This window comes from Thunnus albacares, chromosome 12 (assembly GCF_914725855.1).
Source record: "Thunnus albacares chromosome 12, fThuAlb1.1, whole genome shotgun sequence".
Taxonomy (NCBI): Eukaryota; Metazoa; Chordata; class Actinopteri; order Scombriformes; family Scombridae; genus Thunnus; species Thunnus albacares.
The window spans coordinates 6657703-6684885 of record NC_058117.1 but is presented as its reverse complement, the minus strand read 5'-3'; the positions used below and the strand labels follow the sequence as shown (position 1 = coordinate 6684885).

The 27183-nt window shown below is 38.6% G+C and overlaps 2 protein-coding genes across 5 annotated transcripts in view; both read right to left on the bottom strand.

Annotated features, from left to right (window-relative positions):
• slc6a9 (solute carrier family 6 member 9) overlaps positions 1 to 12667 on the bottom strand; it is a 112971-nt gene extending 100304 nt beyond the window's left edge. Inside the window, exons 1-4 of one of the 4 annotated variants that reach the window (XM_044368881.1) lie at positions 12554 to 12667; positions 9185 to 9364; positions 4290 to 4377; positions 3333 to 3530 (exon numbers count right to left, since the gene is read on the bottom strand). The gene's annotated coding sequence lies outside the window, so the exon portion shown is untranslated. The remainder of the gene's footprint in view (positions 1 to 3332; positions 3531 to 4289; positions 4378 to 9184; positions 9365 to 12553) is intronic. The other 3 variants (XM_044368885.1, XM_044368882.1, XM_044368884.1) reach the window with 3 other exon arrangements.
• Positions 12668 to 14470: 1803 nt separating this feature from the next.
• On the bottom strand, positions 14471 to 17239 carry klf17 (Kruppel-like factor 17). The gene is made up of 3 exons (XM_044369381.1): positions 17007 to 17239; positions 15725 to 16853; positions 14471 to 15591 (listed from the first exon to the last, which is right to left on the bottom strand). The coding sequence occupies exons 1-3, from the start codon at positions 17085 to 17087 to the stop codon at positions 15416 to 15418; spliced, it is 1386 nt and encodes a 461-aa protein (XP_044225316.1). The 5' UTR covers positions 17088 to 17239; the 3' UTR covers positions 14471 to 15415.
• Between the last annotated feature and the right edge of the window lie 9944 nt (positions 17240 to 27183).

The window sequence follows — 27183 nt, the reverse complement described above, 5'->3', positions numbered from 1 at the left end:
CATTACATACACTAGAACTACACTTCATCTCAAAGTTGTACTCAGTCTATAATCAGTCAACAAGGAATGCAAGATTACTGCAGCAAGTTTCCTGCACTGGCGCATCACTTTAACGTGACGCGCCAGTGCGTGCTGCATGTCTGCATATCTTGCAGTGATGTTGAGAAAGAAATACAAAGGCTTGTGGAAGCACCTGACAAACTCCGGGTTAGTAGAAGATTTAGACTTGATGAAAGATGTCCTTCGTGAGTTAGAGTTTGTCTCTTAAACTTAAAAAGGCTAATTAATACATTTGATATCTGTGCCGCTCCTCTCTGCATATTTAAAAAGTCCAATAAATGTGAACTAATTCATATACTAAATAAAAGCCCTTTATTTATCTCAAGGAAATTTAAAAAGTCCTTAAACATTCCTTGTATCACATAAATAAACAGACCAATAAAAACACAACCGCACATTTTCTTTTGCAGTTCAATAGTGGCTGATGTATGCCTATATTCTGTTTTGGAAGTACCACCCCTGGCACCGGGACCCCCCCAATTGTCACAGAGTATTTTGCACACTGAAGAGGAACACTACAGGCTAGCAAACATGGATATTAACAGTGCAGGATGTTAACATTTCAGAAATCGGCTTTGCAGAAGTTCTATGAGGAAGTAAATTCATTCAACACTCATTGTTAGTCCTAAAGGATACACACAATGCTTTTTGGTGAGTAACACTGAACATAAACAGAAACTTTGTTTACAAGAAAGCTCCACTCTACCTTTAACGTTGCAGTTATCACTCTGAAGATAAGGATAAGAGTGATGATGATGGTGGTGCTGAGGCTCACATTTTTTGAATGAGCTCAGTACTGCATATCTTTCAAACCTTCACTACCATCTTTAATCTGATGATACCCTTAATCTGAGGTTGAAGTGAGGCACTTTACTACTTTTCCAAGGGTGAAGCTTCCCTCTACACCTTCACTTCCCCTCCATTGTCTCAGAAAAGGAGCTTTCTATCGATAAATAAGCTGGCAGCTGATGTCATTGGCCTCATTGCTGATTACTAAAAATTCTTTGAGTAATTATCTCAGCTATAGTTCAACAGGATCCCTGTTCTAATAAAGACATCAGAACAGACCTTTGTCACTGCCTAGGTAGGTGCTCTTCCCCCGATGCAACAGTATAAAACACACCTGTGTCTCACCTTCCCCATTTCATGAAGCAGATGTCATTTTGCACTGTAAGCACTGCTGCTCTTTCCCTAACTCCCAACTCACCTGAAGGAGTGTGCAGCTGAAAACATCTGTCATTTTGTCAGAGCCCCCGCCCCCCTGCCTTACTGTCACAACTGTTACTATACACTCATACATAAGCTTAGCTGGTCTGTTATGATTTTCCCTGTCTTTTCAACATACGCAAAATGTGTGTTACCTCCAGAGGACTCTATACGGTAAGTAAACAGCAAACTCTACTGCCAGATGAAAGAAAGGCACTCCTGTGTGTGGATAAGGATATGGTGGGAAGGGGGTGGTGTGTGCATGTGTTGGGGGTTGGGCCTACTGCTATTCATGCATGCACAACTTCTGTTGACATACCCTACTTTTACCATTCAGTCCAGCGACCAAATTTGAGTATGTTACACAAATACAAGTGGAAGATATAGAACAGTTTCTTTCCTATCTAATGGTGGGCGTAGGGGTTAGGGTAATAGTAACCCTATAATAATATTGCAACTAACAACTATTAGATTAACCATTTGGTCTATAAAATTCCCAAAAATTGTGACAAATGCACCTTTTCCAGAGCCCAAGTTGACACATGTTGTCTTGTTTTGCCTGACTAATGGTCTAATACCCACAGATATTGAATTAACAATTATATTAAACAAAGAAATCCACCTAATATATTTGAGAAGTTGGAACCACAGAATTTTTATAGTTTTTCCTCTAGCATCTTTTCATTCTATCCTAATTTTAAAATGATTTAAACAATTAATCGGTTATAAATATTGTAAATAAATTGTCTGTTGATTGGCTAATCAATCTATAGTATCTAATTTGCAGTATCATAGCAACACTATAAACTGTATGTATTCAATTTTCTGTGGTATCATGTTACAGAGTACATATGAATTAAGTAGGGTAAGAGATGTCAGCTGATAGTTGCTTATCACAGATAAACAGTATGTCGGCCAATAAGTAACAAGACACTGACCTACAGAATTGCCAAAGACATGTTTGATGTAGTTCAGAAACAGTGTCAACATTGCATAGATGGTTCACCGGAGAACACTGACAAGTTTATTTTTCGACTGTAAAATGTCCCACTATATGGAAGAAAAGAAAGACTGTAAGGATCTTAATTTGGATACCTAATTGTGAAATTTTATTACAATACCAATGACTTAACATTTAAATATTTTACTGTTTAAGTTTACATGGTTTGAGTTCCCATCTTTGAATTTCCCAGTAGGTAATTTCAAAAACTTGCCCTTGAGTATTTGTTTCAGTGTTCACAAATTCAAACTGAAAATTCAAGTGCCCAAGCATCAAAAAAAAAAAAAAAAAAAAAGTATACCAATATTGCTAAAATGCAGTCTGGATCTAAAAATTCAGCTCAAGTTAAAAAAATATAAAATTAAGTTATGTTCTGATGTTTAAAAAGAAATACTGGCATGTACAATACTGGAATCTAAGTTTTTTTTTTAGTTTTTTTTTTAATTTGGACAATAATATTAACATAATGCTATGTTATATAATGTTATAATGTCACTATAAACTCTAATTAGTACTACAATCAGGCTACAGCTAGTTACCACAACTTCTATCCTAGGAATAGACTACAACAACAACAAAAAATCATTTGTGATGAATTGTCTTATAGCAAAATATGATACTGACTCTATCTCACCTGTAAAACTCACCTAAACATGACAAGCTTTAAAAAATATATATATGTCAAAACAGAAACGCCCCCGTTACCGCCACCCGCTAAAGTTACTACAAGGGGGAGGCCACAACCAGTGCCACGTGTTTCTCCCGCTCATATTAAATAACACTCTGCATCACAAAACCAATTACTCAACCCGGTACCACTATTATTGAAAGCATGACGCCCTGCCACCTCCTGAACACGCGTTGAATGTTTTTTTTTCCTCTCCCTAATAGCTAGATAGTCATTCGGAGACACTTACGGGCTCAGCATGAACACATAAAGTTTCACCTTTAAGAGGATATAATCACATTACAGCGCATGGTCTGTGACCACACGCTCATTATTTAGTTAGAGACCCCACTTAAAGCACAACATGCCTCCTATCCCTCTCATAAAGCGCTGTCTTACCGTGGATGTGAGCTCTCGTCTTGTGGCGTGAGTCTACTTTACATATAGGTTTTTTTTTCCGCCAATATTGGGTTATTGGGAGTTGCATCACTGTGGTCTTCCTTCCCTTTTCGGTCACAGCCGGGCCAGCTACTGCTCATTAAGCCCCTCCTTTCTTAACTCCAAAGTAGGCTGGGGGCAGCAACATGTGAGGGCTCTCTGTCCACACACACACAGTTACAAACACTTGCTGCTGTTGTATCACCCGCACTAAATCGGGTGTATTTGCCATGAAGATTGGCTCAATTGCTACTTAATTGTATGCAAAAAGCAATTAAGTGTCCATCCTGAGTAATTCTACATGTTCATATTTAAATAAAATCCTGGAGTGATGATGCCATTATATGCTGATTATGTATCTAAACCAAACTTAAGTGCCACTGACGCATCATAAAGAATAATTAAGCTATAATGATATAATGGATGATTTTACAGGCAGTGTTTGCTCCAGGCAGAAGTACACACCTAGACATGACGCTTAGTAGTGTCTCTATAAAGCAACACATGTTCAATGGAGGAATGAACGCATGTGCTGCTCATCCTATTGTTATAGGAGCATGCCGCAACGCTTCCTCACAGAAACCCTTGTGCATTTGGCTTTGTGGTGTGTGTTTGCAGGTAGTTTGTAAGCAGCGGCATCCGACGTGATTGCATCAGACACGCTACATAATGTGCTTTGATAATAATGCGAATTAAATTCTGTAACAGTCAAGGCAAAGATAATGAATGGATGAATAAATGCGATGCTCCAGACAGGTGTGGTAGCCAGGGCTACACAGTACCTATGCCACCGGTGATGGATGGAAGCTTCGGGGCGTCCACAAATAAGAGAACAGGGAATCTGTGACGGATGACAGATGAAGCAGAGGAATGGATAATGGCACTCAGGAGGTTTTGCATGCAGATGAAGGGGTTTACCTTGTTTTTGGACCGGTCAGATTGTAGGGCTTATGGGAACGCGGTAGAGGAAGAGACGCATGCCGGGCGGCGCGGTGATGGTCAGAGGCTGGGGTGAGAGGAGGGAGGTGAGGAGTTTAAAGACTTGGGGTGGCGGTCAAATTTTGCAGTGACATTCATTTAAGTCAAGGGCTCAGTCTGTAATGCATATAGCACACAATCACATTCCAGATTAGTGGTTCTACACAGAAAACGCCCCATAGTCACCATGAGATGAAAAAAAAAAAAAAAAAAGAGTAAATTGTGGAAGGATTCAACAATGACAGAGCAACTTTGGATAGCCTAATGTCATGAGCATTATGGGAATATCTGAATATAAAAATACCAGTTATAGTATATCATTAAGTTATAGGGACAGTAGGCTATTACTATACTATAGCATATCCCATGTGATACACTGTTTGTGACTTTGACAGCTTCCAGACAAACAGTAGCCTATGGTGGGAAGTAGATAAGTTCATTTATTTATGTACTGTAGACTTAGATTCTAAAAGTACAGATCTGAGGTACTTGTATTTAACTCAAATATTTCCATTTGATGCTACTTTATACTTATACATAGCTTTTACTCCACTACATTTATTTGGCAGCTGCAATTATTAATTATTCTTCAGATTAAGATTTTTCATTCAAATCATATTAGAAATTTATCAAAAACTATGCATTGTTATAGATTAAATTACCCACAGTATATACAGCAGTTTAAAGTTAGCTACAACTTGACTAGCTGCAATATTAAATGGCTACTTACATGTTAAATCAATAATAATGATCCAATAGCATATTATACTACTGGCAGGAGATATTCTGTATTGTGAGTAATGCATACTTTTACTTTGATACTTAAAGTACATTTTGCTGATACTTGTACTTACCTCTGTAAGTAAAATTTCAAATGCTGGACTTTTACTTGTAATGCAACATTTCTACTTTTACTTAAGTGATCTGAGTACAGTTTCCTGACTGAGCCTGTCTCAAAAGATGAATGAACCTGAATTCCCACCAGCAACCATTCTCTTCCTCTCCTCCAGCACAAAATAACTCCAGAAACTTACTTTATTTGCAGAAAAATTCTAAATCGTTTAAGTAGGAAACATGTGTGATGATGTCAAAGACTTAATCACACTGCAAGATATTCTAACACATGCTTCAATAATAAAGTATATTTGAATTAAATAAAATGTAATATCCTTGAAATGCTACAGATTAAAACAAAATAAACAAAAGCATATTCCAAATGCAAAATTAGTTATTGAAAATCTAAAAACTAGTGATCAAATGCACCAAAAAGGTAACAGACCGTAGAGACAAAGGCAGGGGAAAGAAATTTAGGAGAAGAAGAGAATGCCTTAAACAAAAAAAGGACAACATGGTTTTTGCACAGCATTATAATGAGGTCATGTGGCTTTTACATGTCACAGTTCTGTGAGTATAACTTTCTTGAAACTTTGAAGTTTTAGAAGCTCAGGTTTTCTGTTCCATTTGTCATCATGCTGGTCCCCCAGTTTTAGTTTCACTATCATTTTGGTTGTTATTGGTATGCAGCCATAATTTGATGGAGATCTTTCTATTACCATAAGAAACATGTGCCAGCAAAGATGGTAGTTACGTAATTGAACATCAGAGCACCAAACAGGTGGCGTTTTCACAGGTAAGAGAGATAAGAGTTTGCAAAAGCACATGGTGCATCGAAACTTATGTAAATCAGACATCAAGAACTCAGTAATAGTTAAACAAGAACTTTACTGTACTGTATGTATTGCATAAACTTTACCTCAGTGGAGGAACCACAGTTGAACACAGTGACGTGACGGAACTGGACTGTTCTATTGATAATCAAGATATCAGTCATATTTCATAAACTGTTCAAAAGAATAGAAAAACATCCAAATGAATTAGTAAGTAATTATATACCAGGTGCACCAACAAATTGTTTCTTTTGGCTGTGCTGATGCGCTTGTGGCCGAACCAACAGTGGTTCGGACCAATCAGTGTCCTATGAGGAAATACTGGCAGCTAACAGGCATGGTTTAGGTGTGACGGCCGTGACAATAGAGGGTGATAAACAGATGGTTCATCCAATCACCTGCAAAGTATTTTTTGAAAATGGCTGCCCTTTTCCAAACAGTTTCCAAGGACAACTTCTCAGATGGTTCTGTGCAACAAACTATCTGGTGCGTCAGGTTAGCTGTTCGGCGCTGGGAGCATAGAGTGGACATATCAGTGCTTTTAGTTTGTTTGCTAAAAACAGCTTCCTGTTGCAGTTTGAAATGAGGTTGATTAGAACAGTAAAACCGAACCAAAACAGTAAAGTCTTGCGCTGCAAAACCAAAACAATGTGCTGAAAGATGCTAAAACATTCTGTACAGCAGAGGGAAACTGCAAAGTCTGGTGATGATTCTCTGTGTATTTGTCACTTTGAGCAAAACCTTTCACATTACATTTAGTCATTTGATCCTATGTTGATATAAAAACATTGTTTAGTGCACCTTTAATATTTATAAAGCCCCACTAAATTTTACGTAATGTTCTTTTTTGAAAGCTGGTAAAGAGTGTTAAATTTCAGATACTTCATATGAAAAACATTAAATCACTAAGTTATTTTATTTGTTGGAATTTGTTTTCAATTAATTCTGCCTGTGCATGTTTGTGATTTAACCATGTTGTACTTAAGGAGTCCCCTCTGTTCTTAGTTTCTTGCAGCATCATCCCAGCAACACCACCCTAGTATCATTGATGGTGCCCAGGAAAACAAGGTTTGATATGCCACTGCTGATGATGAATACAGGTGACGCATGCAGTGTCCTCTACCTTTATGTTTTGCTGAATCAGACTGAGAAGCAATTCTGCAGTCTGAGCTCCTTGTGATAACAGAAACCATCTTTATCCATTCTGAATCAAAACACTTTTGACACACCCAACAAGCCAGTACAGCTCCTGTCCTCTATTTATCCTCCAGATAGCCCATTTTTCTTCCTTTTCTTTCATTTATTCAAAACGAAATCAGAATACAATAATATATAACAATCTGTTTTCCTGCTGGTGCCTGGTTACAGGTGCCCACTTTTCTTCACCTGCCTTGTCAACTTATATTTCAGTGTGTGAGATTGTACAATATTCCACTGAGGTTATACTAAGAGCAAGTTTTTCCAGCTGACAAATACAACACACACAACCCCTCACAAACTGTGCAGGACATGGACAAGTTGAAATTGCACTCAACCTATGTTTGATTATTACTCATGACTCCATGTGATGAGATCTGGTTCTTCAACTGCAGTCTTATATGCTGCCAGTCATTGTATAATTGTACATAGCTTACAGGATACGTCATCACCACAATATTGGTTTTACATTGGAGATTCAAAAGGGTGGATGGTGGTGATCAATTTAAATCGGATGACTTTTCCTTTTTGGTGTTATTATGAAAAACTAATATGAAAACTGAACTTATTTTCAGACATTTTTGTGAATGAGAAGATACTGATGATTGAGAGGCTTTAGAGTCACCCGTAGTTTCTAGAAGGAAGATTTTTTTCCCGTGCCCTTTCGTTGGACTAAAAAGGTTAATAGTTGAGTGTTTAGGGAGTGGCATGTCGGAGAGAAAGCCCCCTCGACACAGAGGTCTGCATGCATGTTTCCTGCAATGATTTGTGGGTGATACTCTAAGGTTTGTCTTTATTTTTCTTATGTCAACTGATTAGAGGCATCATGTCACTTTATGTTAAAGAACTTTTATTAAAACTTTTTGATTATTGGTTTAGTTTCTGTCCAGACGTATCGAGTGTGGAGTTTGACTTCTGACCCAGTGACAGTTGACAAAACCCAGAATCCCTTGGGTTAGGTAAACAAGGCTACAGGGGCACACATAGCTTTGCCTCCTTGACAACACACACATGCACACACACACAGAATACTAATCTATCATTCCCACATAAGTGGACTAGTGAGAGGGTCATATAACATAGTCCCTTATTGAACTCAAATTGAAAAGCATCATAAGTTAGTGAATAAATTGTTCATCACAAAGCTGTTTATTACAATGTCAGTGCCAACACCTAACAGATATAAATATTTTGTATCTTCTCTGAGATGGACTTTTAATACTGTTTATCACTCTGGCTACCAATAGTGACAATTCAGATTTTTAAGATGAAGAAATTGTCCAATTTTATGAAATAAATCCATGAGGTAAATGATTCGAGTCAATGTTTGGCCAACAGTGTCTAAAATTGCATGTTGTGGTGATTTATATGAAGATTACACAAGTCTATGAAGACTTCAGATGTCTAGGATATAAGAATACAAAGTCAAGGGTAATTGAATTTGTTTTATTTTTCAAGAATAAGATTGCCTCAGTACTTAAATACCACAATAATAGCATATGTTTCTGTCCATCCAAGTATTCTCTCAACTGTTCAGAGTTGTGAGGAAGACTCCCGGGGGACCTGCAAGGCAACCAAGCTAACACTGTAGCGAGCAAACTAATCTGCTAGCCTACCACTATTAGCAGTGGGAACCTTCATTATTGTCTTGTATAGCTGGCTGTGTATTTGACAATGTTATTCCATGGATTTGCATTAGAAAATATTTAAAATGGTTACAATTCACTGTGAAATGATTGTAATGATGATTGTGTTTGGAGCTGCTTTTTTTTCATTATTAGATATTTCTCCACTTGGTTGGGTACCACGCATATTAAAAGAATTTCAGAGAAAGGTCTGAGATTGTGGAACAGTAATTTGAATCATATAGTAACTCATGAAGACCATTGAAATCATCCTTGACCGTGGATTTCAAAACAGTAACTGGTTTTAAAGTACATAGCAGCAGGAAATCTACAAAAAGTAGCCTACCAGTGCCTTTGACCGCCTCCATCACATGACCACGATTGCCTTGCAGGTTGTAGGTGACCTTGGATAGTCTCCCAGAGTGGCGGGGGGCTGGAGCCAATCACAGCATGCATTGGGGACAAGCAGGGCACATCCTGGACAGGTCACCAGTATAAGACAGAGTGAAGATATCCATATTCACACCTGCTGGTCACAAGAGATTTGTTAGAAACCCAGGAACCCTTTTAGGAACTCAGGATTACTTGCCTGTGCGTAACCAGAGACTTTGTTGGGAAGAAAAGTTCTACCTGCAGCACCTGTAACCACTTTGTGAAGTTAACACTGGAGTGCTATCACTATTCATAGTGTATGCTAAATGATTAGCATAGCCAATTATCTGCAAGGGCTTAAGGGATGATCAAAGGTGAATATATTGACTTAAAAACAAGTCTACCACAACAAAAGAGTCAAGTTAAACATACTGTTTTCCTATCAAGGTTGAACTCGGTCCAGATTTTTAATCACACTTCTATCACGCCATCTCTGATATTACAAAGATTAGTGTGTTTCAGCAGTGAAGGCAGACAGATGCGAAAGGAATTGCAGGGAACAGAATTTTTAGAGAACTTGCATGGAAAGTGGTAACATTTGAGTGACCCAGACCCCCCTTTTTGAACAAAGATTTTCGCACCTTTCATACTTTCTGAAGAAGCACTCTACAAGCTCTAAGGGTCAGATTCAGGCACATCAACTACTACAACAAATAAATCTACTGACATCATCCTGAGAGTCATGAAACAAACCTTTCCACTTTCACGGTTTCTCTACATTGGCTATATTTAAAAATCGAGGCAGATATTTTTAAGTTGTTCATATTTTGCTAATTATTATTCTCTATATGCTGCTTAGAAGACCATACTAATCGTTGTTTGCAGATTTATTCACAGAATAGTAGACAAGGATTGGGTGCTCCAGTACACTCAGTTTGAAATGTCATTTGGCATGTTTTCAAATGATTCATTTTCTAGTAACAGATGAGGAGAGTGGGAGAAGAGGTGAATGCGTTCCTCCTAATTAATACCCCAACTAAAAAAAAAAAACATTCTGTCCATTCATCATGTTTGAATAAAAAATAAATAAATAAAATCACACTGCAAAAGCAATGTGCAGTCACAAAATAATTTGTTTTCATTGATTTCATTATGTGTGATGCATTTTATATATGGGCAATGATTCAGGCCCAAACATGATAATTACAGGTTTCTGTCCAAACTTAACTTGAATGCTGGTACTTTCCCCACAATCTAAGCTACTTTAAGTTGCTAAGTACAGATACCGACTGCTATTGTTCTTTAATCAGTCAGTGCTACGACCATGATAAATCAGGCTTATACATATGATAATCAACCTGCATAACTACAGCTACTTATGAGGAAGATTATCTGCAGTTTAGCACATACAGAAAACAGCAATTACCATATGCATTGCTGTGCCGCTCTCGGGTGTTTTGAATTGAAGCTGTGCACTGTACAAAAACAACAACAACAGTTTTGTCTAACTACTAAAGGGGAAAAATTCCAGAGCCAAAGAGCACTTAGCTTTTGCTCCACACGCTTTAGTTCCTTGAGTCTCACAGGCAACCTGTGGATGATAACAATTACAATTTTTCATCTTGGTTAAAATGAGGAGACACTGTTCAGTATATTAAATAACCATTTAACTTCAAACATGGACAGAACTGTTATGTTTCAGCTAATTTGAAAGAAAGAAGAAAGAAAGAAACCCTCAGAAAATACACTATCCAGCCACAGTAGTGTCATCTTCACCATCTCGCTTAAAAAAAAAAAAAAAAAAAAAAAAAAAAAAAAAAAAAAGGAACAAAGATGCACAAATTGCTTACTAAAATATTCATCTTTGCCCCTGTTTTGCAATGGTTTAGGTATAAAATGTGGAGTAATTTGTGTGATTGAAAAAAAAAAAAATTGATCTCATCTCACCACTGTGCTGTCTTTTTTTAATCTACTACAGACTATTTGTGTGATAAGAACATGCCATTTAAGGTAATTTTAAATATTTGGTGAATTAACAGTCAAAACAGGGACATTTGGACATGTCATAGCAGGAGAAGTACAGGAGTAATTAATGATTGATGATGGCTGCGTTCCATTGGGCTTTGCAATTTTCAGGACTGTGATAATGAACATCGGTCATTAATGTTATTAGTTCTGCCTGTGCTTTCTGTGTTTTTGCTGTAGAAAGACTGTTGCCAAGCCAATTTTTTTTTTTTAATTTTAGCTGCAGAGTGCTGGCTTGAGGCACTTTATATAACTTGAGTCAAAGGAAACAACAACAACTGGTCTAAAGTCTACCTGTGTCATCTTAATTACTGTAGGAAATATCCTATTTCTATATATTTTTGTTCGTCCACTTCTATTTTCTTTACTACTTCTGCAATTCCATTTCCTGTAATATCGTCAGTACAGCACTGATTTGTCACTCTTCAAAGTTTAACCCAGCTCTCTCAGTAGCAGCTTGTTCACAGTCAGTGTGATGTTCTGCTGTCCCTGTGTGGCTAACAGCAGCACCTGCATTTCCAGTCACTGATTACTGCTCTTCTCACTGGCTTTTACCACCACCCGAGCTCCTGAAATAACATCTCACACCCCAAAGCATCTCTGATAAATACATGAAACATATATATACACACACACACACACACACACAGCTCTTTAAGTCTCCTGCTCATGGAAAATAACTCAGTCCTCTAGCATGGGCGCACAAACCCTTTATGGCCTGTTGACCAACAGTTGTGTAACTGAAGTGTTATTGTTTTGTTTTAAGTTTGTAGGTATAACATGCTACATTGCCATCAGTCAGGACTTTTTTTTTCTGTCAGCCATGCTTCAGATGAAGCAGAACTCTTCTCAGAACTGTGGTGTCACTTCTCATCTTAAGTGATTGGCAACAGGTTTTCATGAAATAAAGTTAACTTACAGGCCTGAGTTTCGCCATCGCAACTTCTGCTAGACTGAAACTGGCAATGCAGTAAAATCATCTATCAGTACAATCTTTCAAATTATTGCTAATTTTTAGAAATGTTATCAATTTGCCTATATTTCTGGTGTGAAAGCTACTGTAGGGAGGGATAATGTAATAATACCAAAATGTGACTTTAACATGGCACAGATCTGTTACAATTAGACCATATTTAATTAAAATACCATAGATGCATCTGGAGTCAGTAATGTTTGTTTTGAGAAAACTCTAAATCAACATGCGCCTTAATTGCAGAAGACTGACACACAAATCTGCTGCTCTTCCCAGTAACCTTACCTATAGGATAGATAATAAATCCTGATCAAAAACACAAACAAAAGCCTTCAGCAAACTTACCTCTGTAAAAATAATTTACCTGGTTACTAATTCAAATGATTATTACTGCTGAAAAATTAAAAGAGGACACAGAGATGCTTCTGCAAAAAATAAAAAAACCAAAAGTGAACCTTAAATAGCCTGAACACAGCTGACAACGATGACTGATTAAGACAGGTGTTCATAATCAACCTAATTAGCAGAGCACTGAAGACTGCGTGTAAAAGCTAAACCAATGAGGACATCTAGTGGGGAAAATAAGAAACGACAAGGGAAAAAAAGCACTGTTGACCATCATCCCCTACACATAAAGCTTTACTCTGGTTTTCTACATGAAGCAGGCATGAAGGTAAAGATAAGACTTCATTATCTTTGGGGCATCAAAAAATTTCAATGACAGCAGAGTGTAATAGTGTAAACAGAAATGTCTTGTTTCAGGATCTAAATCGTCTTGTCTCAAATTTATCATTACAGTTAACAATAATTCTCAAATAATGATTCTAATAATAATTCTCATCACGTTAGAGGAATTATCACATCATATTAATTACACTATAATAATTACTCTACTTCCTATTCTGAATTTTGTAATTGTTGCAATCTGATTTTTCTATGTCTCTCACCAGACTGATTTATTCAAGTGATTTTTTCACAACAGACATTTTGACTTGTCAATGCAGGAAATATGCATTACTATGTTGTTCTTGGGTGTGTTGAATTGAATTATGTGGTACACTGTGCAACAGGTGAAATAATCCAGAGCTTTCTGGGCTAGCTTTTGCTCCACAAGCTTTACATCAGTTACAGCTCCCACAAGTCTCACAGGCAACCTCAGCGCTGTGGTTGATGGATGCCAAAAATATGCCAGAAATATAGTGTGGTGTGGATTGTGCATGCCAGTGGTGCAGGTGGTGCAACCTGATTTGTTCAAGTGATTTTTTTCACAACAGACATTTTGAATTGTCATAGCAGGAAAAGCACAGTTGTTGCAAATAACATTAACAATGGCTCTGTTCTGTTTAAGTGCCCAAGAAAGCCAAACTGGTCAACCATCATGCACTATACACCAGGGTCGTGAATTTGAGAAAATGGGATTCAGGTATCATTAATTTTATTAGTTGTACCTGTACTGTTCCTTCTTTGACATGTCAAAATGTGTGATATGATTGGTCATGTGTGATGTGAGAACCAGATGTCAACAAACAGCAACAGTTTTGCTCATTTTGATCTGAAAGTTGACCATTGTTGTGAGCAAGACTGCTTGACGTATAACACAGCATACAATGAAATACTAGAAAAATACATCACTATTGCATTAACAGTCTAATCCATCAAAACACAGCCTGTCAGATTATAGGGATACGTTATTATATGGATGAACATTAGAGGGCAGTATTTCATAAACAGTGATACAAAGCTTGAGAAGCGTCTTATGGGAATCACCAACCTTGCATATTGCCATATCATGACTTGCCATATCATAATGATCCAAAATGTCTTTATGGTAATCAGTATTATAGATCACGTGATGTCAAATGGCCTCGAACTACACCTGTAATTTGTACAGATGTTTATCTAAATGCACTGCAATTACAAAAAAGCAGTTCAGCTCCTCTCATCTTATATATGTGTTCTGTAAAATGCTGAAGTTATGGAAATGAAAGAGGATTAAAGATTTCAATTAGTAAAAAGGATGAAAACACTTTTACAAATAACACATTGTTTGATGGATGCTGACAGTGTTTTGAACAAGCATGCTAAATGCCACCGTAACCACACTTAGGTTGTTCAAAGTTCAAAGCCTTTGTGTCGAACCACACTGTGCTTTGTTGTGAGTTAAGAACTGGGATATGGGATTTAGCCATACACAAATACAAAAATACATGACAGATCTAAATTTGGATTTGCGTAAATGGGAAATATGCACAGACACATTCATTCATATTTGTAAAAGTACTTTTATTTTTGAGGCCTTAAGCACAAAAAACAATTGCATTGTTGGAGAATTATACATCTGAGTGGCAGTTCAGTTTCAAGTACAGCATTTCAACCATTGGTTGCCTTGGATTTCTTCATTCTTGTTTTCCATAACAAAACACATTCAATCTACAAAACACTGACTTGTGTGAATGACATCTGAATTAAGTGAAGTGAAGGTGAATTGAAACCACACCTCATACTTTGGGGCTGAAAATGACTTTTAGTACCTGAATTTGTTAGCATTGTTCAAGCAAACCTTCACAAAACTAAGAAAAATGTCTGCATGTAGGCCTAGCCAGCAATGCTTAGCAAATCTATAACATCTTTTGTGTACACAACCATGAGAAAATAGAATAAAAAATTGTCAATAAAAACCCTGACCTGATTTGAGTAGTATCAAAGATATTAGATGTAAACATAAAAAATACAAATGTACAAATTATGTACAAAATCCTGGGTCCTGCCCACAGTGAGTTTTCCCCTTAAGGAAGTCAATAGCAGTCATGTTAAGGCACTCACTAACAGTTAATAACTTATTTAAAAGACAGGATGAGAAAATGACTTAAATACTAAACTACTATAATTTAGCCAAAGTTCATATATGCACAAGTATGTACAATAACACCTGCATTCATCCGTTTTTTTCTAATGGAGAGGCACTTAACTTTGTGGTACATGATGTACTTTTGTTCATATATGAATACATTTTGGTACCTCAGGGGATCAAATGCCATGAAGTATGAGAAGCTTGCTTTAAAATCTCAAGGCACATATACTAAGAGTCCTGCTGGTTTGGGCCAGATGCAGAAATGTTAAATGGTGAAAGGCCAACTCGCGCCTCATGTTCCGGCCATGACCCCGGGATGACCTCGGATACAAAAGTCTCTACAAGTTCGGAGTGGCTTACATGTGCCTCTTCATGTGGAGAGCCAGGTGATCTGAGCGGGAGAAAGCTCGCTCACAGAGGTGACACTGAAAAGGCCGGTGTCCAGTGTGCTTTCGGAAGTGACGGGTCAGCTCGTCTGACCTGGCGAACTTCCAGCCGCAGCCTTCCCAGTTACAGTGGTAGGGCTTTTCACCTGAGAGATACATGAAAAGAGACTTTGTTACACAACAGGCTTTACATAACAGATAATTATTAGATTAAAAAAAAACATTAAACAGCTGACCATTTAAACAGATGTAATTTTAAGTAGCCTAAAAGGTGCTCACCTGTATGTGTCCTCATGTGTGCTTTAAGGTGGGAGCTCTTGGTGTAGGTTTTCCCACAACCAGGGAACTCGCAGTTGTGCGTCGCGGCGCGTTTTCTGGCCCACGACCTGCGGCCTCGCTTCTGCTTGGTGCTCCCCACTTCATCGTGCCCGTAAAACTCCAGCAAGGATGGCGACGACGGAGGAGTGAGCATCATCCCCTGTATCGAAGTTGGATGGTGCTGCTGGTGAACGCGCATTGCCTCTCTGTGCAAGTTGTATTGTCCTTGAAACTGAGGCACACCCTGGTGTGCGTACTGTGGAGGGTAGGGTGCGTTCATGTAGTGGCTTTGGAGATGGTGCTGATTAGGATGATGGGGATGCGAGCTAAGTTGCGCCAAGTGGCACTCCGTGCGTCCCTGAGGCGCAGGGCGCTGCATGGAGTGCGCACCGAACCCCGGCAATGCACCTGGAACTGCAGCCTGGTGGTGCGTAAAAGCTGCCGGATGCACGGAGCGCATCTGATGTTTTTCATACATCTGTCCCATAAAGTCTCCACCAGCGGCAGCCATCATACAAGACTGACCAACAGGCTCGGTTTTGATTTTGTATCCAAGCGATGGAGGAGATGTGGCCACTTCGTGATGAACGGGAACAGCTGGAATGGTGACCGGATTTAATGCTCGCAGTTCGGTGTATTCCCGCGCGTCTCTCATCTTGCCTGCGTTGTCCGGAGAACTCTCCCCCGGGTAGCTAATCTCAGGCGTGAGAAGCTCCGCCATCAGACTGCGCACGGGGCTCGAACCCGTGAAGCCAACCGTGCCGTGGTAGCTCTGCACGGCCAGATGAGAAGGGGGGTGATCGCTGCAGTCTGGAACTGAGCTGCCGCTGCAGCTCTCCGGGGACTCCGGCAGAGAATATACGCACTGCTGCTGCGGGGGAGAAATGTTGCCGTTGTTGTTGCTGCTGCTTACAACATCGGAAGTGATGGTGTTTGACAAAATGAACTCGAGGTCTAAGAATTTCCCCAGCTCGTCTTCGTCTTTGGGAGGTAAAGCAGGCGACTGTACAATGCTAAACTCCACTTCGATGAGCGGGTTGTCTGCGCCACCTGTTGCGCTCTCCCTTCCACACTCATCCACCTTGCACGGCTGTAAAGGAAAGCAAACTTGAAGTTAGAACAAAAACCCAACTTAAAATGCGCACTAATATTCTGAACTGAAAACTACAGAAATATTAACTAGGATGAGAGAAAAAACTTCACAAAAACTTCACTGTTTCCAAACTTCTGATCGTCAACTTACATTGTCAAACTGATTTCCTTCCATAGCTTGAAAACTTGGAAACGATGTCATGGCAGGCATCACTGCTTCAGCCACAGCCATGATGACCGCTTAGATGAGAAAAAAAGCAAGAACTTAAAACTGTAAACTCGAACAGAGAGTGTCCTCTCTGTCCATAGAGGGCCTGTTAGATTACGTTGACAGCTGAGGAGCGTTCCAGGATTCAGGATGTGAGTATCCACAGAGCTGACTGAGCGTTTTATAGCTCGTTTACGCATACCGGGAGGTGTGGCCTCTACTCTCCCCCAAGACACACACACACACACCTCCCCCCCCCCCCCCCCCCCCGCAGCTAAGAGCGCACACAAACATAACATGGCATTCAGGTGCGTCAAGCAGGTAATTTGCTGAGGTGCATTAAGTATGACTAAATGAGTTAATTCAGGATATGAATGGATGAATGTTTGAATGAATACGAACATTATATTCTTCACATGGTTTTAGGAGATTAATGACAAAACACAAAAACTTACAAAACATAAATGCAACTAAACGTTCTTACTTTTCAAACTTTTCCAGAAGGTTGTTAAGTTGTTAAAATGCAATCTTTTTCTCACCGCGTTTTTATCCTCACAGTTTCAGTGAGACTAGTGAAATGTAAAGGTGCACCTACAGTGCAACAGTCATCTTATCTCTCTCTCATGGGAAACTTAACATTTCCCTTGAGGCAATTATAGGGGGCGACACTAAACCTGGCAAAAGTCAAGAGCTGCAAGAGAGAGTCACAGCTCGAGGGAGGAAAAGATACCTGCAGTTGTCTGAGTGCGTCGTGTTTGAAAACGTGTCTTAAAAATAATTATTTGAAATGTTTCTTAACATATTAGTTTTCAGAGGGAAAACGACCTACCGAAAGTTCTCAACTTTTGCTGCCATTGTACCCAACAAAGACCTGCTCTCCAATAAACTTATTTTACAATTGAAATATCTCCCGCAGTTTCGTTCCTGCCTCTTCAAACACACGCACAGTCACTCACACATCATTTATTTGTCCCGATTTGATCCCTGCATGTTTAACACAAACACAAACGTGTGAAGCGACGGCTCATTCCCTAGGCCCATCGAAACAACCTGCTAATCTCTCTGTCAACAAAGGACTACATGTTTTTTAATGATCTTCCCCCAACAGCCCTGTTGTCCCCTGCAGTCATCGCTATGGTAATGTGCAGGTGGATGGGTGTCCATGTAGTGGAGAACAGCCTGTGGAGAAGACAACACAGGAAAAAAAAAAATGACTTAGAAATAAAACTTTGATTTTACTTTGAGTCGTTTTTTTTTTAGTTTAGTCCTATTAAGTTTTCCACGTATGTATTCAAAAAATAGTGTAGATGTGGCACTAAAACAGTATGAATGTATCACAAGAAGTCTAGTCTGACATTTTTTAGAATCAAGGCCATAGCTAGGATTTTAGAAATACCAAGGTTATGAGGTCCCCCGCAGGGCACCAGACACCAAGCCCCAAATTTACAAAAATAAGTACATAACCTCAGTGAGGCTGTGGTTAGAGTAGACTGAGTTTGATTCATAAATGCAATATTGTAAAATATAGAACACATAAAAATGCAAATGATGAGCATATTTTTTTCTGACAGTGCATGCATATAGCCCATAACATGTAAAACAATCATCATTTCCATATGTTGTGACCTTTATCAGATGTGGAGGCCCAGTTTCTAGCAAAGGGAAGGGTTATAACTTTCCTACATATAAGGTTTTAGTAAGATGAGGAGGGAAAAAAAGATTGATTTAGGCTATTATTATCATTATTACACTACAGCAAATATACTGTAATTATTATTTGTATTATATTAAAAGTGACATTTCAACACAATACAAAACCCTTTTCCTGATACATAAACACATTTAATATGTTTTTATTTCTTTCTTTTTCTGCTCCTGCAGATGTGAATGTTATTATAGGAAAAAAAAGTTCTACAGTAATAATATTAATAATATAAAAAAGTTAAGCGTGACAAGAACAGAATGAAGTTGGTTTCATTTATAAATCCAAAAAACTGCAACTAAGCCAAATAAACTAAATGAAAGATATCTGTCTTTCTCTGCTCCTGCAGGTGTTGTGATAGGCAGCGTCCAGCAGCTCTGCCTTTATACTCCGTTATTTTTAACCTGCTGGGCTTACGCAAAACAAATTCCGGTTCTGTCTCTGAGCCAAGTGGAAATGGACGCTGCTTCCTGAGGAAAAACTAGATACTCGCTTCCTCTACTTTCACTGCGGTCACAGAGCAGCCTGCTCATGGTCACATGATCTACTGCTGCTCAGACCACCACTGACTGATGGAAATCTGTTCCTACTGAGGAAACTTTGTGTTTAGATTCCTCAGTAGTGAGTTTACATTGAGGTACATATTCTGTGGTCAGTTTAAAGCAAACTTTATTGTACCACAGAACCTTATGGTGCAATAATACATCTGTTATAGATTTTATGTTAGTATATTGAAAAAAATCCACTATTTGACATATAATGTATTGAATAAAAAACAAACCCAACTGAAAACATGCAGTGGTTGCGCCTCTCCAGGGAAAACCTCCTCTATCTTGTCCCATCAAAGGTATTATCAAACTCAGGTCATGTAAAAACCTACTAGCCAAGAATAGAGAGACAAGTAGAGATAAAGAACTGCCCTGGGCTCAGGTTTCTCCTTTTGTGACTCTCTTTTCTAAAAGGGAGGAAGCCTTCCAGCTCAAGTGTTTTCTAAACACAGTTACTTAAGATTACAGTCAGACAGAGCACAGTCATCTCTTCCTGGGTTCAATGAAATGTTTACCCAGTAAAGATTAAAAAAAAAGCTGTTTATTTGGCTCAATTTTGTGTTTCCAGGTTGAAATGCCTCATTTTTTCTTTGGAATGTATCTATTTTTGTAGCTTTGTAACATTCCCTTGACTGGTTATTTGAACACATCTCATTCAGCTTTGCTTTTTCTTGTGAAAGGAGATGATTCACACTGACACACATCAGATGTAGTGCTTGTAGGTTATTGGTCACCAAAAATGAAGAGAAACTTCAACTTCTACGCTTAATCTCTTCTCTCTTTCCCTCCAACCTCTTTCTCTCTATCTCTGTTCCTTCTCTGTTCTCTGCTTCCTCTCAGTTTCTTAAAATCAAACTCTCTATCTTTACGGTTGACTTTCTGAGTCACTTTTTCACAGGTTTCACTTTCATCCCTGCCTTGATGCTCAGAACAGACGCAGAACTTTCCACATGAATCATACAGCAGCATATCAGGAAGCTGTAATTTTGCATACATGTATACTAATTCTGTGTTTCTTCCATGCAAAAATAGAATCATTGTCAATCTCTCATTGGGGACACACATGTCCATACACACATATTGTTTTTTTGTGTTCATGTCCAAACAGTAGCTCCATTTGGAACGGCCAGGAACAATCAGGAGAATGTGGACACGCACACATATAACAAGAGCAATTATCCTCCATCACCCACAAAGTGAGGGGAAACCCGGCTGTTATCTTGGATAAATACGCCGCCTTGCATGGCATGAAAAAGCAACAAAGTGATTAGAGAGGAAAAAAGAAAGAAAAAGACAGCACAGAGACGGGCTAGTTACCTTTTAGAAAGATATCAAAGGGAGGTGGGGAGGAGAGGAAATAAAACAAAGTGCTGAGAGGAATCATGGGAAAAAAGAATAGCAATAACATGGGCCTGAGGCCCTGCAATCAGTAAGTCTGCTCTTCCTGAGGCCAGAGTTTGACGCCTGTTGGGTCAAACAGTCTGCAAGGGTGGAAGACTTTTTATGTCTGACCAGACTGGACGAGACTGGATTAGATGGCATGTGGGTTGATGTCTGACTGTAGGATGTATGGCTTTACTTCACATTAGTATGTTTCCAATGGGCCAACATAGCCGATTAGATTTATTCAAGATATGCAAAATACTGCACCATATGTGGATAAAATGATGTTTTATGATGAATAATAGTGCTGCACACAACCCCAATACAATGATTTAAGAATAAAATGTATATTGCAAATGAAGAGAAATCTGGGAATGCCCCGACATGTTCAGACAAAAGTACCACAAACATGGAACAATAGTTTAAAAAAAAGATTATGTGACTGAGTTCACATCATCACATATGCTAATTCAAGTCACTCATTATATCAAACAAAAGATCACTGCCGCACCACAGTGTTTAGTTACCAACAGTGCTAAAAGGTTTACCCTCCTCCAGTAAGCAGACAGCTCATGGTGGTTAAATGGTTTAGTAGCATTCAGCACTAATGAAGCCATTAGCAGCTAGCTGTTAGCCTAATGAGATGAGGGGGCCACATACTTAGCTGTCCTTAGCAGCATTTTGGCGGGATTTATTTTGTGTGTGTGCTCAGGATCACGGGTAATTGAGAGTTGGAATGGTAATGATGATCCACAGAGGGAGAACTGTTGTTTGGATGGGCAAGAGAGAGAGACAGAGATATAGCCCCTTTCAGATATGCAGCTCATCACGTTAATCTGATGGAAATTTGACATATCGGTCACATGTCTACAGAAGCACCAATATGTCCCAATGGCAATTTTACAGAGTCAGACCTGGTAACCATTACCGTAAAACTACACAAATCTGAACTGCATGTTGTCAGATTAACGTCAAGGCTGTAGCAGCAAGGTTAAAAAATGTGTTCCTTGATCCACACTTTAAGATCTCAGTTTTAAGCCAATATGAAGTTGTTGAGGAAATACTTTCCATATCAAATCTGGCTATAAAGACTATTTTTCCACAGCAAAATAAAAAAAAAAACCCCAAAACAAAACAAAAAAATGGTTCTTGTACAACCACAGTAATAATCAGACCAGTACTCCCTCTGTATATTTCCAATTTTCAAAATTGTGCACCCCTTACAGTAATTTATTACAGACTTATTATAAACACAGTGCAAGCTCATGACATTGTGCTATTTATTTTCAACGTTGTATAAAATGGCTCATCAAAGTTTAAGTGTGTTTAAATGAAGAGAAGAAGATCTGAGTTTGGGTAACTAAAACACCAATTCAAGGCCAGCAGCTTTTTCAACCTTTCAAACTTATCTTAGCATTTTATTGAAGTGTACTGTGAAAAACCAGTCTCGCTTCTTTCTGTCTCGGTTTCACTTCTTCTTTTCTCTGTTAGCCTGTAGCAGTGACTGGGAGTCTGTCCAGTACCTGTTACCAGTACACTCATTACCTGAAGGGCCATTTACCTGTTCCACCTGTTGTGACTTCACATGCATGTGTGTTTTCCATAACGGTTCTTGTTTATCACAAACAATAAAAGTGTATGACAAATGTAAAAATAAGGGGGTTAGGAAACATTTTGAGCAGGACAGCATGTTGAAATTGATTTATTGTAAAGAGTCAACCATTATTTACATTTCGGCAGCAGATATGCAGCAAATACCAAATCATAAGAATGAAAGTACAAACATTTAGAAAAATGTGAGATAGCGGCAAAAATCAAAGCACAGTAGTTGAAGTGCAAAATGTAGAAAACATGCAGCCAAAAGTAATCCAGACCATGAAGGAAGTGATGTGTTCATGAGTAGGGTTTGTTTTAATTTAGCAACAGCAAAATACTAAAAGCTATTCAATCCAGGCTCAAAATGTAAAAAAAACAGCATGCCCTGTGTTTTGCTATTTGCAGCATGTCTTGATTTGAAGCGTGTTTTTCCAAATGTTGACTTGTATTTCCATCATCTCAGCAGAAGTCACACAGAAAAGCAGAAAGGCAGCTGAGCTGACATGGAGATTGTTTGTTAGCTTTGAAATACAGATAACTGTCCCAAGACAAAACAACAATTAACATATCAAGAAGTCACAGAGCGGTAGTAGGTCAGTGAAACCATTCATTTTTATTCTACTGAACCAGTATTACAGTAAACAGGTATTTCTGGAACATTCACTTTTCACAAACTGAGACATTTACTTTCGCTTTCCATGCTATATATCTAGCAGTTATTCATTTAGTCCCTTTGGAATAAGACACAATGACACAACTTTTAATCACAGTTTTAAAAATGTTGTTTCTCTACTTTCTCAACTGTGTAACTTTGAAGTAAAACTGAAATTTGAATTCTCCTGTAAGGAAAAATAAACAATATTGATGCTCCAGCTATAGTGCTCATTTTTCTATTTTTCAAAATCTCATATAACAGTTTTTGGACATATTTGTGTAAGCCTTAAGCTTCGGGGTGGATGTTTCTCATGACTGATATTTGAGGGCTGGTGTTGCTAGGTGACATGCTGTTTGTGGTGCACTACTGAGTGGAGCACGTGATAGCTATGAACTTTGATACAAGGTGTTTTTCCCCTTTATCAACAAGACCACAGTTATGGTTATCAACCGTAAGCTATCAGTGATGTGTCTCTTTACAACATTTAACATTTTGGAGGACCCATTGTGCTGTTACCTTTGTATTTCATTTGCAGAGTGGAAGTTAGCAAGCTAGGCTAACTACCTAAATACTTAATATCACTTAAATTCCTAACTTCCCTAACTTGCAAGTTAAAACTAGCCCACACTTTAAACCAAGCGGTGCTCACTGCAGAACCAAATGCATGGGGCTTGACCTAGTGAAGCTCCACCTCTCTGTACCTGCTTGTGTGCCACCTCTCTTTTATTTAGGCCTAAACTTCATGCAATGTGTTATTTAAACTGCACTTTTGTACACACACAGGTCATAGCTAAACCAGCGTATTTAATTTCATAATATACACTCTGATCCACTCATCCAAAATGTAGCATGCAGTCACAGAAAGATTAAAAACCAGTTAAAACCAAAATATTGCTCATTTATTTTCTTTAAATATGTAACAAAAACATCAAAAATAATTATGTTTACAAAACAAATAAATATCACATACATAAGTGCATTAGTAGGCCTAAAATCGGCCACTTTGGCAACTCATGAACTTCCCAATTTTTGTCTTATTTAGGTGAAACAGCCACAATATAGTGGTCAGTGCTTAAACAGAGAATCAGAAAGCTGACTTAAATCATTTAGTTTCATGTATTTTGCCAGCAAGGTATCATCATCACCAGTCCATGATGCAAAGCACTGAAATAAATACAGTATCACATTATCATGGGTATCTAAAGTTGTGGACTCTTTAAAACATGTAGCAGGACATCATGGCGATGCTCCTCGTGTCATCATTGGTCATACAGTCTGTTGAAACAGTCTGTTGAAGGAAAAGAGGACACATTAGAAACATGACAATAGTAAATAAACTATTCTTGTTATCTAAATGTAGCGTATTTTAGACATTAAAAGCTAAAATGACAAATAAAGGCTTGTTCTTTCCAATTCAAGGCTGTTTATTAGAAAGCAATTAAGAACTACTTCTGGGAATACGACGGCAACTGGCAAGACGATGTTCATGATGGATGGCTTTATGAAATGTGGTTTAAAGTATTAACCTGAAACTAACCACTAAGTTATTTTTGGCATAGTCTGACAATTTTACAGCTTCAAACAAGATCAAAAGCCTAAATTAATTAATAGTCTACCATCTACTTGTTTTTACTCACTACCACCAAACCCTATTCTGAAACTGCTCATTTTAATAATTCCCTCGTTTCATCCAAAAGATTTACTCTCACATTAGGCTATAGCTCAGCCAAGAACATGTCAACTTGTTATGAACAACGTTTCATGAACCACAATCCGATGTGTAGGCCTACTCACTTTCTCCACCTCTCTGCTGTGCCTCCTTCCCACTCATCTTCCACCAAACTTTCCACCAAGACTGCAGAAGCTTCCCACCCCTGGAGCCCGCGGAGGAGTCACTCTCCTCGCGATCATCACAGCCATCTTGAATTTGGCCATCCTCCTCCTCTGGGTTGTCCTCCTCTTTCTCGAGGACCCCCACAGCCAGATATGTTGTGTCTTTCCACCACCTTTCCAAGTGGTGCTCACTGACCTAGCGCTACAAAGTCGTATGAGTGAATTGGGGTGGGGCTGGACCTAGAGGTGGAGACTGGCCTAGGCCGGTCTCCACCCATTGGCTCTGCAGTGAGCAGCCTCTCCTTAAAGTGGAAGTTAATTAGCTGAATTTGCGGTAGTGTATCCCCCAAAACACAAAGGTCTAGCTAACGATAGCTTTCTCTCTTTCATGAGTCCAGGTGTGGTAATGACAAATGACCTGATTATCAAACCTCACAGCAATGAGTAGCCCTGTAACTTCAACACAACCTTATCCCATTATTTGTTGTCATGATACAAGGGAACATACAAAGTAACATGGAGTAATGCACAGAGCAACATATGGTGTAACGTAGGAAAAATACTTTTAGTAACACAGATATTGCACCAGTCAAATTACAGTACTGACAATGTCATTTGGTAGCCAATATTCATGTCCGCCATAGAACACTAATGGGTGGCACTGTCACTGCAGAAAAATAAGTAAAACTTACATTTTAATTCTGTCAGACTAGGGCAGCTGACATGTCTGAACCAAACAACAAAGAATATTCAGAAATATTCTTGTTTTTCTCTTCTATTCTATAAAGGTCAAGAGACACAAGAGGCCTAGTCATAAACTCAGGGACCTGACACCGCTGTTAGTCGTCCAACTGTGTGCCATAAATAGCCAGCTTATATCATTACAAGTGGGTTGCTGTTTAAAGAAAATGGTTGACAATAGGTGTGTCATCAAAGGGGTAATGGGAAGAAACATTGTGCGCTAAAACAGGGAGATGGTATAGGGTTGCTTCTCCAGCATAATGTCTATACGATCTATTTAGGAGCAATCCTTATGCTCTTGGGCAATAAGCGATAGCTCTTCATCCATCTTGGCTGCTCCACTTAGCTCATCTTTCAGTGGCTGAGCTGTGTCTCCTAACCAGCCATGATACTCTATATGGATGCATGACAATGGGACAAAATCACACCCATTGTTGTGTTTTGTAAGAGGCGTAAGGAAAACATATGATGTTTGACATTTTTGGTTATTATTTAACACATAATGGTGTTCATTTCTGCATGTGTGGGTACCAAATTACATATACCTGTCTCGCTTGCCATGGACCATGTCAAACGTCAGGCCCATGATTTAAAAGACAATGATTCATTGAAACTGTTCAACTTTAAGAAAGTCGCAAGCATAGCAATCAAGAGAAATTCAAATATATTTGACGGATGTCAAATGACGTAATGTTTTCTGAACTACCTCCATTCTTTGCTTTCTGTCACGGGCCATGTGGAAGCTAAAGAAAGCTCATGCAAAACGTGGGTGAGTGAGAGGCCAAGGGGTGATGTATTGTTTATAACACACTGTGTGTGTCAGTACGGTGTCTCATGCAGGGTCAGGAGTTCCAATTCCCAGAGGGGCCACCCATGCAGACCATAAATCTATGTGGAAACATCTTATATGCAGGATCCCACAATGTTATAAATGCTCTTTGTTGTAGAGTTTTGACAAGACATGGATATATGTACTTAAGTGTCTAAAATATACAGGTGCATAGATTGGCCAAAAAATGGATTTGTAGATGCCATTCAGGCATTTGGATGAAAATGTACAAAATACATTGTCAGCGTTGAGTTTAGAATTGTGAATACCTCAAACAGGCTTTTGGCCACCTTTTACATATGTGGAAGCCTTAACCGAACCATATTGTGATGTGAGGTGTGTGTTTTTTTAGTCATGCTACTGGCATATTTTTGTTTTTAAGTGAAATTTCTTGGAAAACCATTGGAAACATTGCTGTCAAATTTGATACAAATACTTTAAAAGCTTTTATGATCCTGTGGAAGCTAGTTAGCCTAACTTGTTTATGTTAGCAGTGATTCCTGATAGAGCACAGGTTCCCAAGCTTTTGTACTTCATGGACTGTTTTCATATTGACTATAACATTGTGGACCGGATGTTGAGAAAGTCTGCATTAGAGGTTACTTTCTGTGCATGTTATATCAATTTGTGCTTAGTCATCGTCAGCTTCTCACACTCAGTGTAGTGTTCATTCAAGCATATGGATTTACTACGATTCATAATCCAAATATATATATGGAAATGCGCAAAATACATGTCAGCGTTGACTTGGGAATTGTGAATGTGACAAATAGGCTTTTGGCCACCTTTTACATACATGGAAATCTTAATCAAATTACATTGTGATGTATATG

Coding starts and splice junctions, on each gene's coding strand:
- klf17 (XM_044369381.1), bottom strand. CDS start 17,087: ATGGCTGTGGCTGAAGCAGTGATGCCTGCCATGACATCGTTTCCAAGT. Junction 16,854..17,006: donor AAGGAAATCAGTTTGACAAT/GTAAGTTGACGA, acceptor TTTCCTTTACAG/CCGTGCAAGGTGGATGAGTG. Junction 15,592..15,724: donor ACACATGAGGACACATACAG/GTGAGCACCTTT, acceptor TGTATCTCTCAG/GTGAAAAGCCCTACCACTGT.